At 40.5% G+C, this 19,066-nt stretch overlaps 2 protein-coding genes across 7 annotated transcripts in view; one reads left to right on the top strand and one right to left on the bottom strand.

The window, feature by feature from the left end:
- Positions 1-13,582, top strand: part of rmdn2 (regulator of microtubule dynamics 2) — a 29,606-nt gene extending 16,024 nt beyond the window's left edge. For 5 of the 6 annotated variants that reach the window (XM_025060840.1, XM_025060839.1, XM_025060838.1 and 2 more), the window contains 6 exons: positions 5,906-5,981; positions 6,321-6,398; positions 7,481-7,579; positions 7,744-7,797; positions 7,874-7,954; positions 8,458-9,380. In XM_025060840.1, the coding sequence (XP_024916608.1) occupies positions 5,906-5,981; positions 6,321-6,398; positions 7,481-7,579; positions 7,744-7,797; positions 7,874-7,954; positions 8,458-8,511 (442 nt within the window). In that variant the 3' untranslated portion in view covers positions 8,512-9,380. Of the gene's footprint in view, positions 1-5,905; positions 5,982-6,320; positions 6,399-7,480; positions 7,580-7,743; positions 7,798-7,873; positions 7,955-8,457; positions 9,381-10,751 lie in introns of those variants that run through there. The other variant, XM_025060837.1, reaches the window with a different exon arrangement.
- A 222-nt stretch (positions 13,583-13,804) lies between these two features.
- Positions 13,805-18,341, bottom strand: cyp1b1 (cytochrome P450, family 1, subfamily B, polypeptide 1). Its single transcript, XM_008322165.3, has 3 exons — positions 17,959-18,341; positions 16,865-17,872; positions 13,805-14,849 (listed from the first exon to the last, which is right to left on the bottom strand). Exons 1-3 carry the CDS (start codon positions 17,988-17,990, stop codon positions 14,210-14,212), a joined length of 1,680 nt encoding a protein of 559 aa, XP_008320387.1. The 5' UTR covers positions 17,991-18,341; the 3' UTR covers positions 13,805-14,209.
- Between the last annotated feature and the right edge of the window lie 725 nt (positions 18,342-19,066).

Raw genomic sequence — 19,066 nt, forward strand, 5'->3', positions numbered from 1 at the left:
GTGGTAGCGTGTGTAATTAATGTTGTCTCAGTATTGCAGTTTTTGGTTCTGCAGGAAGTTGCATCGTCACATATTCAACGCTGGCATCGGGCACTAACATGTTTGCTAATAATATAGCAATACTAAGGTCACGCTGCTTGTGTGGGAGTTTCAGTCAGACCACCCAGTAACTAATTCAGTCAGTCTGAGGCAATAGAACAGGGCTCTAACTCCTACAACTAACTCTGACTGTTTGCTCTGAGAACATCATATAAATGCATTTACAAATGTGAAATAAGTGAATTACGTTTCAACACCAAAATTCTTCTTCTTGGATCATGAGGTTGCTTTATCTTCTTTATCTCTGTCTGCGTTTGTGTCCTTTTTTTTGGAAATGAGGCCCTAACTCTCTGCTGGAGCCAAAGCCCCTGTTTGCTTTGTTTATTAGAGGATAATGGTCTTAGGTCAAACACATACCTCAAAACTCAAGATGTCAGGTAGAATAAAAGGCCATGTTTGTTTAGTTAATTAAGAGCAACAGCTTTAAAAAAGCTTTATCCCTAATCCTGTATCCACTAATGGAATTTGTAAGGGTCTTAAACCGAGCAGAAACACTGTCTTAAGTTGAATGGACAGGGCAGAGTAGGTAAAGCCGCACTTAAAGAAGGGAGGAGGCAAGGAGTGGGGGTGGTGCCAGGCAGTTTCAGGGAGGTTTAAGTCAGAGAGGGTTAAGCCCGAGGCAACTGTTTACTTAGTGATTAAATGCATTGAAATAAACGTGTCACCTGTTTCCTTGAAAGCCACCCAGACTGTCACATAATGACAAGGGCTGTTTAGTTTGACTGCAGGTTTCAGCTTTGCCACAAACACAAAATCAGTGCATTGAGACCTTCTGTGAAAGTAATGAGTCTTGAAACAATTTCACATATTTGGTAAAAATCAATAAATACGATAAGGTCTTACACACTAGATTTAAGAAATCCTGTAGTCACGGCATTAATCCCCCATCTAAAAAAAAAATCCACTAGCTGCTGCGGTCGGTTGTTGTAAACTGTGGTTTTTAAGACACTTAAAGAGGTCTGGAAAAGTACACATGATGCAGGACATTTTTAGGAATGCCTCTAAAATCTGCTAGAAATAGCTGCATGTTCACTACAGAGATGACTAAAATTTAGCACTAGTTAACAGTTAGCCATTACTGTATATAAAAGCAAGTCAAAAAAAGCATCTACATTGTTCAATAAATCTTGCATGATTAATAAACAAATTGTAAAATTGTATTAAACAAAAAAAGCACATATAATATGTTTTAACAATAGTTTAAAGCTGCTTAACATTAGCCAAAAAGATGGCTACGGGTAAAATTATTAGCTTTAAGCCATAACTGTATCTAGAGCCAGAAAGAGTTTACAGTTCATTATTATATAATAAATAGTTGAAATAAAAAGTTGAAATAAAAAGTTGATTTCCTACCTTGCGGTGAACTTTAGTAACCTGATGCACTGTCACTCAGATTATGAAGTGACAAACTTGCTGTTAGAGCATTTGGACCATCCCAACAAACCCAACCTGCCCTACTGTATCTATTCCTGGCAGGACCAGTCGGGGATGTAACTAAATACAGAGTGCACGCATAATGAATAATGCAAGCCTCTTCTGCAGGAAGAAAGGAAATTTGTCACCAACAGGATGTACAATGTGTTTTTGTGTGCATTCACTAAACACAGACTGAGACCTGGGGGGGGAAGCCTGCAGGTACTGTAGATGTCATGGACACTGGATCGTCCAGGACCTGCAGTCTGGTTGATGGCACTTATTGAAACTGTGAAATTTCAAGAACGGTGTGACATGAAGAATGCCAACCTTTGACAAATCCTCCCATTATGTTCTATAAAAGGAAGTCCTTAAACTAGTAATGAAACACAATAGGACTGCCAGGAAATGTGTAAGGAGGTGTGTCTCTAAATAGTGAATTAAAACTACTGAACTGCCACATCTGCTCTTTTCCGGGGGCTTCACTGTATTTTCTCTCATCTAATCTATCATCTGTGCTCATACGTGAGGTGTTTTTAATATCGTAGAGCAAGTGCGAAACCTGTTAATTTTGACAGGGCTATGATTGGACGATGTGATTGGCTCCTGTGTGGTGGGCAGTGTCTTTAGGTGTGTTTTCACTTATCGCTTCATGAGAATTCAGTAGATGTAAATCCCTGGCTGGTGGGCCTCTCTGATGGTACAATGGCCCATGGATTAGGGCAGACAGACTGAAGCTGAGCAGACAGAGGAAACAGAAAAGGGCTTCACTTCGCCCTCAACCAGGATGGCTTTCATTTTGAACTCGTGCCTTTGTTTGCCACATTGGCATCACCGTGGCAGCATTAGGCCGTGTTCCCTGTGGAAGTGAAAAGAGTGCTGTACCTCGAGCGCTCAGCTCTTTGGGAGCCTTTAACACGAGGAAAGCTATATCTAAGCACTGAAATCACTTGAAAAAAAATGTTTTTGCTCTGTCTAGCATGGAAGATTTACTGAGCTGCAGTACAAACCTGGACTACCCTTGCACAACTCGGTGTTCTGCCTGTCTCTCATATTCCCTCCTGTCATGTTCTGCTCCCACCTACCTCTCTTTACTTTCTCTTGATATTTCCTTGCCCTCAACAGTCAGGCAGAGATAGTATTTCAATTCAGAGAAAAAAGGAAAGGATTAACAGCGGCAAGTTGGCCCCCGAGGCCAAACACGCCTCTCTGCAGCTTCACATCACTTTTTCGGATTCGCACCCTTCCCTAACTGCTGTCCGCACCTGCCTCTGTCTCTCCGTTAAAGCCCTGGTCAACTTGAACACAACGCATGATTCATACAAACAAAAAACATGTACCTCGTCACCAGCATGAAGAAAAAACTCTCTCTTTGATCCTTTCGTAAATTATATACATAGAATACTCAGGGTGAAAAACAGGAGGTGGAAAAACAAGTGCCAACTCCACCAAGTCTAAGCCAACAGGGGAAAGTCCAGATGCCGATGTGAGCCAAGACTATTATAAGCTGCTCATTGATGAGTAGCTACGCCATTAGCACTGCTAGGTTTACATACCTGGCAGGGAGCACTTTGAGAGTTGCCACATGCTGAATAATGTTACAGAGAGCCAATCAGAGCTGAGTAAAAATATGTCTTGCGGTAACCTGTTTGTTGTTGAGAAATCTCTGCCTCAGCCTTCACCTGAGAAATGTTCATTTTTGTTCTTCTCAGCCTTGATTGCACTTAATCATATCCTTGTTTTACAGTGTGCTTTTAAGCAGGTTAGTAAAAATCCCCAAAGATTACTGAAGCCACTACTAACATGCACTATTGTAGACCATAACAAATTATTCACAGAAGGAGAGAGAAACGGAAGTGGATTTTCTCAGTTTATTTAGAGCAGGAAAAGTTGTTGTTTATTTAATGTGAATGTGAATGAATTCAAATCTAGTATATTTCTGCTCAAGATTTCAGTTAGTTAATTTTGTTACCTTTGCTACCATTTTAGAAATCTTTATAGCTCCCCATCATATCACCGGTGAAAACTTACCAGCCTGTAGGTTTATTTCACTGACTAGTCCCTGTTTTACCAAACAGAATATGCCCAAAAGTAGCCAAGTAGGCTAGACTTTAATAATACTTCCTGATATTTAATTAAAAAAAGACTTGGGCATGAAATCCTAACACAACTATACTAACACATCACATAGTGGCGAAACAGTTTGCTCTAAATAATAGATGGTCTGGCTTAATATATAATATTATTTAATATATTTAATATATTTATATTATTTAATATTATTTATTTATTTAATATTTGTAGTCAATCAGAAATTAGTCTTAATTTGCAGTACAACTGCTGTCCAGCAGGGGTTTATTTTAGAAAACTCACTGCACTGATATATGTTCAAATATTGACATCTTAAACACTGAAACGGAGTAGTGGTTTCAAACTATGGTGCTGTTACTGGTACTTGGACTCCTTCTTGTGCTTCTCAGAAGAATCTGATTTCCTTCAGGATTAAGTGATGAACAAATATTTTAAATGCAGTTGTGGTGGTCTGGTGGTTAGAGAAAAGCAGCCATAGAGCCATAGCGATTGGCCCAGTGATGATTTATCCACAGGGTCAATCCCAGGTCCAAATGTTCTCTCTCCGCTTCTGAAAGTAAAAGCTGTGCCAATGACTATACAGAATCCTGTTCTCGGAATAAGGAGGACCCAAGTGAACCCCCTCTTGTGGTGGTGATGATCTAAATCTCTACAGTGGAGTGTTGCTAAATATGACTTGTTTATTTAATTAGGCAGATGTCCACTAACTGTTACACTTTGACAGGTACTCAACACCTGTCCCTATCCTATTTCATTTCTTTTAGAAAGAATGTCTTATCCATTGTTGCTTTAATTAAACCGAATCCTGCAGACACGTCGTGGAACAACTGGCTACTGTGAACAACTCTCACTATTTATATGTGAGATGAAAGCAGGATTAAAATGTAGAGGCCACTTCAAGACTAAATATATGCTGTCTCTGTTCCCTTTCAGCAGATACTCTCTGTAGTCATCACTGGTGGATTTGCTCAGAGCTTTAACATCCAGACGCTTGTGTTCATTGGAAACACAGCACAACAGGAGGCGGATAAGAATTCTGCTCCTGGGCTGCTGTGGAGCTCTCTACCCAACCAGTGCCAGCTTTTGGCACAACAAAAACATAGCTGTGATGTTGTTTTTTAATGGTTTAACAGTACATTTCTGATCAGTCATATTAACTATGCAGAAAGTGACTCCAACATGACATCAAACGCGGTTTTTGACAGGGTTTTTATATGATTCTAGAGGCCTTCTAGGACCAGCCTTTATATTGCAGAAGAATCTTACAAAAAATTAGCTTGTCACTGAACACGTACCCCAGCACCTCCATGTCAGATGACCCATGTGCTTTAAATACAACAGTGTTTACGTAACTTCATGGTGTTTGACACAGTACCAGCAGGATTAAACCAGCCTTGCGCAGTAAAAAGACTTTGATCAGCACTCTCCTCTTCAAACCCTCGCCGACATGCTGGCTTTTGTTCAGATCCCAATGTTAAGAGCGTCTCCTGTTTACCACCTGTCCAATGGTCCAAGTCACTGGGTATAATCTAACAATAGTAGGAGAGATGGCTGATAAGGTGTAGCAGACAGCTTCAGCTGATGTGCCCTAATGAGGACCCTTGTTCAAAACCTCTAATCCTGGGGTTCCTCCGTCACGCTACGCCAATTTATAGTTTGTGACCTAGAAAGAGTCTTTGTGATGTTGTTACACTTTTTAGAGATACCTTACTCAAAGGTAGATGATCATTTGTGGCACAGTAGTGCAGTAGAGATTTTTTTGCCATAGTTTTTTTTGTTGTGGTTAGGCTCATACTGCTTGTGTTGACAAGGATCCAAATAAAAAAAAAAAAAATTGTACCCAAATGTGGCGACATTCAAACTGCATTTCCAGTTTCTGCACAAGAGAGTGAGGAAGCTTTGTGCTCTTTTTTGTTATAAACATTACGTGAGAATTACTGCATACTTGTCCTTTGTCCTCTTCCCTTCAGCCTTGTCAATATGCTGGTTTAAAATGTCAGAATAATCTCTGCTTAATTAAACGCGCTGCGTTACAATTACCCTGTCATTCACACCATGTTGTTGTTTGTACAGTTTTAAGGTTTAAAAATATCTAAACCCAAAATAAAAAGAAATGTATTCAGCAACTGCCAGGGATACTACTCCTAGTTTCTGTGACCTCATCAGGCTCTTGTTTTTGTAAATGTCAGTTCATTTGGTCTCAACTTCTTGAACCACAAACGAATGAGCGCTTGTTTACTTGTGGCATTTGTAGGTAAATATAACAGTTCTGTTGACGTTGTATTGTGCTCACCTCACACAGGTATGCCATCGCATGTGGATTAATGGCAGAGTACGACACGATACAGAACAGGATAAAGAACGGGTATCTGTTCAAGGTGAGTTGGTTTGGTGTTTGAAACTATCATGTAAACGGTTTGGCCATTGACCTCCGACCTCTCTAAATGTGAAGTAGACAAAGAGCAGTATCTATATGTCGTATTTTTAGAAATAAGTGAAACAGAGAGGGGGAATGGAAAAGAATGAGGGAGGGAGGATGACATGCGTGACACCAAGAAGAGTGAGCTTGCCCGGCAGGATCGCGTGTATGAGAGATGTTTGTGAAATACTTGTGGGTTGGTGAAGCAGGACAGATCACGACAGAACAGCAGGCAGCGGGAATCACAGAGAGGTCATGAATCAACACTAAAGATTGACTCTCTGCCTCCACCTCCTAGGATCACGTGACTAAGTCCATTGAGCTGAAGCCACAAGACCCTTCGTCCTATTACCTGCTGGGCCGCTGGTGCTACAGAGTAAGTGATTGACTCCCATCAGTCTTTACACCTGTATGAACTCTATTAACCCCCACAACTGGTGTCCTCTACTTGGTCTGAAATTGTGTGTTTTTTTTCATTAGCTTATTGTTAGTTTCAGGTATTAAATTTCAGGTAGCATTTGGACATTTTTTATTGTCTTTGAGATTAAATGATGCAGATGTTCAGTTGGTCAGTGTGTCCGTTCCTCAGTGATCTGTCAGTTGTCATATTTAAGTTCCTCGACAGAAACCTATCATTATGAATAATAAAAAAAGGAAGCTCATAATGATCCTGTATTAGTGCCACAGCAGCAGCCAGTTACTGTGAAAATTTAGTGGCGCGTTAACACCTGATATTTTCACAGACCTGAGTTTTTACAAGCCTCGCTGTGTTGCATTCATGTTTAACAATGATTTACTGTTTGCATTCAGGCAGCGGTTCTGTTTGAAATGTCCTGTTATGACGCCAAAGCAACACTACACCTGTAATTAGACATAACGCTGATGAAAGGTGTGAGGCAGGAACATTACATGTTTGACCCAGGCCTCTGCTGCCTGTTGTCATTCTGAGAGAAAGGGTGTCAGTGTCAGTGCACAGTGGACCTGTGGTCATAGAAACATCACAGAGGATCAGAAATATTCAGCTTTACTTATCTATCCAGTAAGATAAATGAATGTCAATGAAAGTGCCATTTTAATTAACCAAACCATGCAAAATAGACACTCAACACATTGTGAAACTTAAACAAGAATTCACAATTGGCTCAAAATTGCAGCTCTAGTTAAGTGTTAGCTGAGAAAGCCAAAAAAAAAACTGAAATAAGCCACATCATAATAATATTTGTTAGACGTTGTAGACTGCTGTCATTTTTTACAGAAACATCTTCACTTCTTGGTCCTCCACCAATTTTCAATTTTTTTCCCCACCTTATTTCATTGAAGTACAACTTCACCAAAACACATTTCTGACCACACCCAACCAAAACTCGCATGTGAAAGAAACAGTGGAAGACTTTGGTGTTCATTCCTTCTTAAAGTAATTTGCACCTGTGATGCTAAAGGTATGCTAATTACTCACAGGTTGCTCAGTTAACGTGGATCGAAAGGAAAGTGGCGACCACTCTGTTTGGAGAACCTCCGAGTGCTACGGTTGAAGAGGCGCTAAATTATTTTCTGAAGGTAACAATTCAAAGTTGACGTTTCAGTGTTGGTCTGAAGGATGTTTTACCTCCTTATTGTGCTCAAATCATTTAGCTTCGCCAACTTTCCACTGTAAATCTGTATATTTTTTGTTCCTGGCCTTTAAATTAAATCATTTTTTCCCATTTGTGCTTGTCCTGAAGGCTGAAGAGATTCACCCAACATATTCTAAAGCCAACTACATCTACCTAGCTCAGGTTAGTACCACAGAAGTGCTCAGGTGGAACCTACTGCCACAAACTGTACTCTTTACCTAATGCTTGTCTTTGGCAGTGCTACAGAGACATTGGGCAGATGGAAAAAGCAGCACAGATGTGTGAAGCTGCAAGTACAATGGATAATGCCTGTAAAGAGGTAAGCACCCATAATATTATATAATATAGATAGGCATTATATAATGTTTTGGAATATAAGGGTACGTCAAAAAGTTTCCAGACTGAGAACAGAGAAAAAAAAAAAGAGAAAAACATTTGTATCGTATAAAAATAAAAAAAAGATCATTCCTTTACATATTTTCCATTTGAAAGTTGTGTATATGTTTTTTCCATCAGAGAATTCCTTCTTTATATAATTCCAGGTCACAACCTCTTCCTTTTTCTCATCTTAGACATTAAATGGAGTTCCTTTCCAATGTTTTTTGTGTTGGGGAAAGGTAAAACCTCAGAGAATCAGATCAATAATTGCAAAGGGTTTTTAAATTATCTTAAAATTTGTATAGGTCATTTTAGGAAATTTTTTTGGTTGGTAAATCTGATCAGCTAAAATCTAACTCACTGGACGGTAGAGGCGACGGTAAAACTTCCCAAACACCTGCTCACACATAGTCACATATTTGGATTGGTTTTTGTTCTTGTCAGGATGAAGAGGCTGAGAAGGATTTGCCCAATCTGTGCCGAGCTGTTGGACTGTGAGAGCGAAGCTCAGCAGTGTTGCACCTGCAGCGTGTTTGTTTTTAGTGTGTGGGAAATGTGAATTCACTCTCAGTGGAAGGAGGTGGGATTTTAACAATCTGTTCCAAAACATTGTCCCGATAATAACAAGACAAGTAAGGGTGCTTGTCAAGCTACAGCAAGAATGGAGTGTCTCTAACTGAGAGGTCAGTTTTTTTGACCTTTGACGACCCAGGTCTACATACCAATGTTTCCCTGTGCGAGACAATTATTCCTGGTTTTCTTCTAACAGCATGTGAAATGAAATGCAATGAAAGGTAAACGAAGGAAAACGTGCCATTAGAGCATCTACGTGTGTGCGTGCGCTGTATATGTGTGTATTGGTGCAGAGAATTTGTAAAGATTTAATTATTTTCTAATCCTAGATGTTTTTTTTCTCTCCATCATAATTCTTTCAATTGAATCCATTCATAGTTCCTGGTACAACAGGATGTAGCAGATTCTGTCTGATAGCTGTGTATTCCTGGAAAGGAGGATGTATTCCTTTTTGTAAGTGGTTTGCGCTTTATCTGTTCCCTCCCTTTTTGTCCTGTTTTTCCCCCGACCCCTTTTTCTCTGTGCGTGTCTGTCTCAGCACACATAACAAAAGCACATCAGACAATGGCGCACACCCAAACAAAGATTGCAGCGTTCCATGACCAGTGGATGACCTCTTGCCCATTTGACTCTGCTGTCACAGAAACCTGTGCTGATGCTGAGTGGCCGTGTTTGCATGCAGGCCCTGTAACACAACCTGCTCACACATTCAGGCGTCTGTTCTGGTCTGTAAGGAGTTCATGTTCTTCTGTGCCTTTCAACAGCAACATTTTTTCCCGTTATCAGATCACGGGCTGTTCTCAGCCATCATCGTGTTTTTTCTTTAGTGACGTTTACATTTATTTTGAATGATTCATTTTAAATCATCGCACCCATTGTTCAGTGGGGTTTAAGTGTGTGCTAAATGTATATTTTAAAAGAAGTACAAATGTGAGAAATGTTTAACAGTGATGTGTACGCACTGGACAAAATTCATGTATTTAATCCATGGTGGCACGAAGTGGCCTGTGAAGTGATTCTGTGGTCTGATCACAGACAAGCTGCGAAAGAATACTGGTGTTTCTGTTTATGGTCCACATTGAATTGTCAAGTCAGTTGTCCTTCAGGAAAATGTCTAAAACAGCCTTTTAGTTTTCGTTTCTCCATTTCTTTAATACTATATACTGTATACCTGGAACTGTTTTGGTTATATGTGCTTTTCCCCCTGGTGGATGGATGGATGGATGTCTGTGTATTTAAACTATAGTGACGGTGACAAACAGATCATTAGTGTGGCATGATGTGATACATTCCAGGTCTTTCCAGGAGACGTTGGGGAATTCTGCACCAGTGATTTATAAATTGTGACATTCCTGGTTGTAGTTTAGATACGTGTCTCTGTGCTGCCCATAGACGCATGTTGATTAAGATTTGATTCGGAAGACTTTTTTTTTCTATATTTTTATTCCTACCTATGTATTTATGTTTGTTCTAAAACAGCCTGCTTTGTTATTTTAATCTGAACTTTACTGATTTTTCTACATGATCTTTATTCAAAAGCTGAACTTATTTAAAAAAAAAAAGCTATCCACGCTATGTAAACTCTGGTACACTACATAGAGATTCTACTGTTGGCAGTTTACTCACTGAAAAACCAATGTAACTGCAGTCTGTAATTAAATATTTCAGATCCTGATTGCAGTCGTCAGTTTTCTTTGTCCTGCTAGCGTGCAAAACAACCGTGATGATGTTCAGTCTAAATTTATGGCTATAATGAGGAATAACATCTCACACAGGTTGTGTAATCTGTAAGGTGTGATTAAACGGGAAGTTTTTCTTCGGGAAAAAAATTCGACAGAGTTGAAGACGAATGTTTTTACCTGGCAGTGCTGGTGGCCTGCACTTTGACCTTTGGTGACAAGGTCACACAACGGTAAAAAGTATATTTTAACACTATGCTCACAGTGAGGTTGCCTTACATTTCTTGATGTCAGGAGTTCAATCCCTGGCTGTCACTGATGGTCGTTCTGTGTGGATTTTGCATGTTCTCCCTGTGTGTGCATTGGATAACTCCATGTTCTCTGGTTTCCAACAGGAGCATGATGATGGATTAGGTTCATTGGATACATTATCATCTCAATCCTCTGAATTGACCAAGTTTTTTTTCTGTCTTAAATAACCTGCAGAGAAATAAGCACAGATGGATGGATGAAGAGATGGACATCGATTGATTATTTACTTAGTGTCTTACTCGTCGGTGTGGATTTATGTAATGTATTGATCCATCCTGACACAAATGCACCCCCTTGTGGCTCAACATTTGCTGGCTCCACATCCATGATTCTGATCACCATGGTGATTCTGCCCATGGAACTGGAACTGATGGGATTTATAGTAGCCCGTCAAAGAGATACCTGGTTTTGGCTCTGGTTAAACTGTAGTATGTTCTTATGTGCCTTAATGCACCGTACTTAATAAAATGGCCCCTCAGTTTATATAGATACAGTCTTCCGATTATGACATCATTTGTTTTATATTTGAATTCATCACAACGTTGACACAAACACTCACTAAACTTGTGCTGTCTCCAAAAGTGCTTGCAAAACACACATAGCTACAGTAGCGGCCATCCAGGACCCTGTTTGATTAAGATAGACAGAAAAATGTAGCAGTGACAGGCTCCTGCATGAGTGTGAATAATTGTAGAGTTTAAAAGTTCCTGTTCACTTTTCCCTAGATGGAACTTTTTGTGCCAGGCCAATTGGGAGTCTGTTGCTGGATCAGATTCAGGTCACCAGTCTAGTCAAGTTTCAGCATTTTTTCCAACCACTTAAATACTCCCTCCCAAATAAACACAGTTGTTTGTTTATATAGCTCTGAAAACGTAGCCATCAATATGACTAATTTCACAGAACATCTGTGCAGTAACTATAACTACAGTCAACCTCTGAATCACGCCATGCTGTGTACTTGAAGCAAACAGTAACTTTTGGGAGTTTTATGACATAATACAGAAGTAATTGTTTGTCTGTCTGTGATCTGTCGATTCTCCCTCGACGATGCTTTTCTGGTCCGTTGATTCTGGTCATTTCCAGGAGGGTCATTTTAATTTAAACTATGGAGACCATTGAGACATAAAGTGCATGTACATTGACTTAATGGAACTCAGGAGATAGTCGTGACTTTGATGTTGGTGATAACGCAAGGACGTCTGTTGATGACTTTTTCAATAGGTTGAAGATCTAGCTTTTAACTCCAGCTCTTCAGTCAGGGTCGACTTAACACCAAGTGGCCTGAACTGTGCCTGACATTAGTTCAAAATCAGGAGTGCTGAAAAAAAATTCACTTCACTTTAGTTTATGTATTTATTCACTGTAGATTTATATATGTCAGACCCTCCTGGGGGCCTTTAGGATCAAGCCGACATTGGAGTTTGAGTTTTGTCTAGCTAAATGTTGTGATATTTCATGGCTGTGTTTCCCCAGCACTCTTCTCCATTCTGATCTTCACGTATCCTTCCATTCACACTGTAATTGCACAATCTGCTCTCGACAGCTCACAGAGTTGGTGAATGTCCTGCACAGGATGCAGGCTTACGTGCGGAGATTCACACTAATCTCGCTAATACATTCTTGTCAGGTCTAAGCTGTGGTGATACAGGATTTCTCTCACCACCACTTTATGCAATATTTTACCTTTCTCTCCAGGCTAACGCGGGCCACGCGTGCAGCGCTCCTGCCTTATAGCAGGAAGATCGCCGGTTTGAGCCCTGTTTATAAATGATGTCTGTTTTCCTCCCACAGTTTACATTAAGAAAATGTGAACTGTAGTTCCTTTATATATATATATACATACATACATACATACATACATACATACACCCAGTACACAGTTTAATACATAGGGAAATGTCTAAAAAAATTCACCATGAATTCACTTGCATGGTAGATAATCTGGAAGGGCAAGATGAGCTACGTTGCTTTAGGATTACGCTTGATTTAAATACATTTTTACCCAGAAAGCCAAAGAAATTATAGTAGTAGTTAGCCAAGCAAGGCGGGTCTTGACGGGACATTTTAATACAGCATGACAATGTGGTATATTTCTGAGCCTGTGGATACGTTGATGATTTTCTCCTGAGCCTTTATAATGAAATTGAACCTAAGGGTTTAAAGGTCAAGCACATTTAGCAGCGGTTTATGCCCTGTGTTTCAAAGGCATCAGTTTGTAACTAGTGTTTTGTTTTAACTAATAAAACCATCTTTATTAAATTCAATTATAGTAGAATATAAGCAAAGTGTAATTATAACATAAATAATTGTAAAACACATTTTGTTTTGCTAGTATACTTTTGAATTAAATTTCATTATATCGACCGTATAACCACTCCGCCATTTTCTCAGTTAAAGGGTTAGGGCGTATATTTTTTCTGACAAAACTACAGAATCCTTTGAAAAAAAAAAAATATATATAAACTATACAGTTACACAAATTATATTAATGAGCTTATTCTGATTCACTTCTGAAAAAGTACAATTTAATCAGTAGACATTAGGATATACATTGTTTATGTACGGTCTGGAAAAACACGGTGTACTTATCATTTCCCCTCATAAGAGTGAGAGAATATTATTCAACATTTCATCTGTGAGCAGAAATCAAAAGTCGGCTGATTTTACAGATGTTGTTCAGAATGTTGAGCCACCTGATGGTGTGAAATCATGTTTCCATTCCTCCTGAATTTTACCCTTGAGCTGAGACCCAGATCAGGTCTAAAATCATGGTACAGTATATGAGGGCCAGCACAGTTCTGTGGCAAGAACTAAAAATTTCCATTTGAATAAAAATAGTGCTAGGGTCCCGTGTTTGTGTGCAGTTGGACGTGGCTTCAAATCCCTGTAGACCCTAACTCCCAACCGTGGTAGGAAGGTGTGCAGTCTATTTCTGATGATGGCAAAAGCAGCAAATCATATAGACCATAATTTAACCTGAGAAAAAAAATTATAAAAATGATAAGAGAAATAGCTGCATTTTTTATATATATATATATATATACAGTATATATATACTATGAGATTTTTCTCAAACTGACCATCGGCACTAGGCATTTTGCACTATATATATATCTATATGTATTTATTTACATATAAAATGCAATGGTAATATTGTCTTCCTTATTATTTTGTCAGAGGAGTAAAGGTTGTAACAGCTGTGTGTATATAGAAAAATGACCAGAAACTAAGCATAAAAATCAATTTAATCTTTTTCCCTCAAACTGACCATCACTGCATGTGACTGGGGACCAGGCTGAAAAGATCCTGTGTTGCTGGTTGTAAGATGGATGTGAGCCATAAGTGTTATACTGTCTGGGCAGCAGTAGAGCTTCAGTTTGTAAAGGTAGAGTAAGTTTGTGTTGCATCCCTGAACTCTTCAGTCAGACTGGGTTAAATGCTCAGATGAACCGCTGTTTATGTCACCTGTGGAAAGTTGGTGTTGACATCTGTGTCTGTTGAAATACAAAAAAACACAATATCCCAGTGATCAGTACTCAGTGTTATGCTGTATGTGTAAAATATATAATAATTTATAGATCTCAGCTTATAAATACAGTTTCTGCCCACAAAAGCATGCTTTAGTTCATGTGTTAAAAGTGTCGTCCTTCATTTGTTTCTGTGTCAACTTTAGTCTGTGAGTCTGAAGTTGTCTCCTCGTTGTGGTCTGGGCTGCTGACCTCTCTGTCCAGAAGGGACGTCTCTCCTCTTGGAGTCACGGCTATGAAGAAAGTGTGAGGTTTCAGAGTCAGGCCGTAGTTGTAGTCCAGCTTGGGTGGCACGGCTGGGTTAGCAGTGATGTGGCACTGGTGGCTGAGAAGGGCCGTGAAGAGAAAGAGCTGCAGCTTGGACAGGTCCTCACCCACGCATCGCCGCTTTCCCTGAGAGAAGATGAGCACGGAGCTAGTCATGTCTTTGTTCAAGGCGCCTTGTTGGTCCAGGAATCGCTCGGGGTCAAAGACGTCCGGATGATGCCAAATGGATGGGTTGTGGTTGGTGGACCACTGGTTTATGAAGATGACTGTGTCCTTGGGTATGGCGTAGCCCATTAACGTGGTGTCTGCGGTGGTGGAGTGGGGGATGGTGAGAGGGATGAAGCTTGTGAAGCGGAAAACCTCATAGATGAAGGCCATGACGTAAGGCAGCTGTGGCTGGGGGGAGAAGGACGGGAGTTGGCTGCGGGCCACGACCTTTGCCACCCCCTGCTGAAGACGTGTCTGCAGCTCAGGGTACCTGCACAGACAGGTGAACTAGTCATGTGATGGTCTGGTCTTGGTAACAAAGCTACAGACGATGAGCAGAAACTAACAATGAATATGCAGCAGGATCTGCCTTTTATTTCTGATATACTTGGAATAAACGCATTTGTGTGCGATAATAACTTTCTTCACCCTGACAAAAGCCATCAGTATTTTCCCTTAATACAGCATCTAATCTGGCACCGGGTTTTAAGGAAATGAGGAGGTAGGCTGTTCCGAACAAACAAGAATGAAGCACAGATCTTCTGTGGATTTCTTCATTTTTTCACTGAAACAGGGAAGTAGTCACGATGTGGTTTTCATTTGCTACAATGTTCCTTTTTGTTTTTAGTGTTTTTATAACACATCTTGAAACCTTGGACTTCATATGAAGAAGCAAACTGTAACTAGCGTCAGCTCGTTGCCGTCCTGTCATGGCGTATGACTGGATGATGTGATATTCGTCTCTGTTCTGTACTGTACCTCCGTACCTGCTTAGCGGAGCTTCAAACTACATATAATAATCTTTACCATGAGGTTGTTGTCATTAATGATACCATACACAAAACTATAGTCCTACAAAATGTGCAACTCTACCTCCAACATTGTATTCTGTTAATTTTAAAGAACCAATCAGACCTAACATCTTATTATTGATAACTGCCTGAAACCTTTGCACAGTTCTGTCATCGTGGTGGGCAATTTCTGGTCTCGACCACACTTCATGCCAAGTCATGTGCATACTGTTCCAACTTCAGTTTCGATTGACTTCTGTTGTCAGACGTCTGCCAGTTTCAAGACGGAGTTTTAAATGCAGCACAGAACAAAAGAGTGAATCTGACAGGGCAAGTTTAAAAACGAGAAAAAAAGAAAAAAAAGAGTGAATCTGACAGGGCAAGTTTTTTTTTTTTAAACTACATAGTGCAGCGCATCATTGACTGACCAGACCCAAACCAGAATTCCAAACCAGACTCTTGTGATGGCTCCATAATACTCCATAAAACCTGAAATATCAGCTGCTACTGATATCAATTTGTTACACTCGTTTTTGGCTCATTTCATTTAGTACTCTACTTCATTGTTTCCCAAAGACTGGGTCGCGACCCTCAGGTGGGTTGCAAGAGTATTTTTTTGGGGTTGTCTCGCATCATGTTTCTCAGGAGTTTATGAATAATGTCTATTGACTTGGGTCGTGAAGGTTTGTGACTTTTAAAATAAAATAGTGATACAAGTGTCTAACTGTGCAACAATTATTCTGCTCTTATTAAAGAAAACACACATTAGTCCACAACCTGCTAAAGTTGCTGCGCTGCTGCTAATTTTGACTTCAAACATTTAACAATTTAAATTGGTGACATCGGTGACCGCTGCACCCTTCAGACATTCCATGAGAAATTTAAAAGGAAACTTTGTGCAGACTTTGGATCTGAATAATGGGACAACTGGAAACTTAATTAGAATTCCAGTGTAAAATAACTTTCTTCACAGTCAAGAGGCCCGGCTCTGGATCCTTCTGCTGAATGTGTGCTGTTAAAGCACAACTTAAATTGACCTTTGCCCTAAGTCATGGGGGGCGTTAATGTGATAGTTTGGGCTAACAGATCAAATTGATGTTGATTCTGTTGACACCTAACTTCCAGAAAATATTGATGAGTTATTCTGATGTTTTCCCAGTTCATAATAATTTAACAGTTGAACCATTAGTCTCAGATTGACTCCCCGGTGATCACACATGACATCACTGCACACAAACTCTATTTAGTTTTTAATAGAAGGACTGCCTTAACCACAGGTGCATGGACGAACCCTCTGTTCTCACAGACCAATCATGACCAAGTCTTTGAATTGTCTTTGAATCTGAGTTTGTGTCATTCTAAGGTGGCTTCAAAATGTGATGTTTCATCAGATGCATCGTTATGACCTTGTACAGTTTCCTCAAACATCCGCGAACCTCTGATTCAGCCTTTTGTTTTTGTCTTGATTTTAAAATAATGATGACTGGTGACTTACTTGACAAGGATGAGCATGATCCACTGCTGTGCAGTAGACAGTGTGTCCTGACTGGCCCCAAATATGTCCCCAACAGTGGATGTCACAATGTCCTTCTCCTCCGAAACCCCTGTCTTGTCTCTCAGATGGTCCAGTGCCAGTATCAAGCTGTCAGTTATGTCTCTGATGACACTGGACTGGATGGTTTTTCTGTGTTCGAACACTTTTTCTCCGATGAACTGACTGAAGTCCCGGTTGAGGCTCTTGAAGTTGTCAAACATAGTTTTGACGGGGTTAGGGAAGTACTGGAGCCAGGGCATCACGTCCACGATGCTCCCTGCCCCCACGGTCTCCGTGAACTGGTCGTTCCTGCCCACCACCTGTCGAAACTCCTCGTCATCATAGGAGTACCTCTTCCCGAAGCACACTGCGCTCATGATGTTGGCCGTGGAGACCACCAACAAGGTCATGGGGTGGAAGTAGCCCTGCTCCTTGGTCTTCAGCAGAAAGAGCTGCAGCAGCTGCTTCACCTCGCAGAGAACGTGATGCTCAAAAGTCTTTTTGGTTTGCGGGTTCCCCGTGGAGAACATGCGCACAGTGGACTGGGTCGCCCTGCGGTGCAGCTTCCACCAGTCCGTAACGGTGTTGAACGCCAGGCTGTTCCCGTTCCCCACGAACTGGAAAGAAGTAAAATTCGGTCTGCCTGCAAACTCCTTCCCCTGCTTGATCAGGGCCGATTTGATGGAGTCCCCGTTCAGAACCACCACGCTGCGACAGCCCAGCTTGATCTGGAAGACGTTGCCGTACTTTTGCGCCATGCGCGTCAGAGACAAGTGCGGCGCTTTGCCCAGCTGTGACGCGTTCCCGATGACGGGCCAGGGGAAGGGACCGGGCACACCCGGGACTGACCACTGCCGCAGCCAGCGGCACAGGTGCAGGGACAGCAGCAGAGTTATACAGCCCAGCAACAGAGCACTGGTGGTCGCAGCTCTAACCCCCTGAGGTGTCTCATCCATGGTCACGGAGATCCTGCAAGGAGAAGATGCCAGAGGACTTTTAGGTTATGGAAGATCCGACATTTAAGTTCTATTTCACTAATGCTTCAAATAAATTACCCAAGTTTCCTCGATTCATCTACCAGAGCCATTCTTCCCAGAACATTGAGTTTACAATGTTCATTTAAATCGTACACGACCAACCCACAGGGTGTGCGCCGTGGAACAGTCGCAGAAATGGTTTGCGCTCTGTCCGCAGCCTGGACACGCTGTGAACTCTCTCTGCACTGAGTCAAGTCATTTTATCCTCTCTCCCTCTCACACACACGCATGCACACACGCGCACGCGCACTTCGAAACACGTCGCAGCATCTCAGCAGTCTGCGCCACAGCCTTGCGTTCCAGTGGGCAGGTTCATTCAGGAGGCTGTCACCTCCGCTTCCTCCTCCTCCTCCTCTTCCTCTTCTCCACCCTCGTCTCCTCCGCCTTCTCTCACTCCCTCCCTCAGCAACAGTCGAAAAGCTCTTCGGTGTAGATGCCTAGTAAATCTATTATTATTATTACGGCCTTAAAAAAAATTATATATTTAAGCCAATAAGAAATGGCATCCAAACATATTCTTGCTTTCTGATCTGTTTCTGTTCATATATTTCACTAATTTCCAGACAAAACTTTGATTCACTTTTTTTCTTTTACAAATCAAGAACTTTTATTATTTTAATATATATATTTTTAATCCAGCGTTCAACTGGTGTCGCCATATATTTAGTTATATATTTGTCACGTTTCAGTATTTTGTCATCTTGTAGTTACATTTTCAGCTAACGTTTGCCTCATGGTCTCACGTTTAATAATAGACGAGGCAAATTATTATTATTATTATTATTAATAATATTATTATTAATATTATTACTATTGGCTAATCTTTTGTAATCCGTTGTTTTTACAGATTTTGTTTTAACTAACATTCGACAATTTACACCTACATTTTGTTATACGCCACCCGGCATTGTTCGTATGATGTATTTAAAAAGAAGAATTAATTAATTAGATCAACACGAGCAAATGTGTTCGACATCTATTTATTTTAAATGTAATGCTGTTTTTTCTGGGGGAAAATAGATGCGTTTTTGTTTCATTTATTTATTATTTAAAACACAAATCATTGTTTTTTATTAATTTGGCCGTTTAACACGAACAGGTTGATAAACTTAAGAACTTGAAGAAA

This window comes from Cynoglossus semilaevis, chromosome 12, assembly GCF_000523025.1.
Source record: "Cynoglossus semilaevis isolate Cse_v1.0 chromosome 12, Cse_v1.0, whole genome shotgun sequence".
NCBI lineage: Eukaryota > Metazoa > Chordata > Actinopteri > Pleuronectiformes > Cynoglossidae > Cynoglossus > Cynoglossus semilaevis.

Excerpts from the sequence above, each read along its gene's own strand:
- cyp1b1 (XM_008322165.3), bottom strand. The coding sequence starts at position 17,990 with ATGGCTCTGGTAGATGAATCGAGGAAACTTGG. Across the intron at positions 17,873-17,958 it reads GATGAATCGAGGAAACTTGG|GATCTCCGTGACCATGGATG; the intron begins GTAATTTATTTG and ends TTCTCCTTGCAG. Across the intron at positions 14,850-16,864 it reads ATCATGCTCATCCTTGTCAA|GTACCCTGAGCTGCAGACAC; the intron begins GTAAGTCACCAG and ends CTGTCTGTGCAG.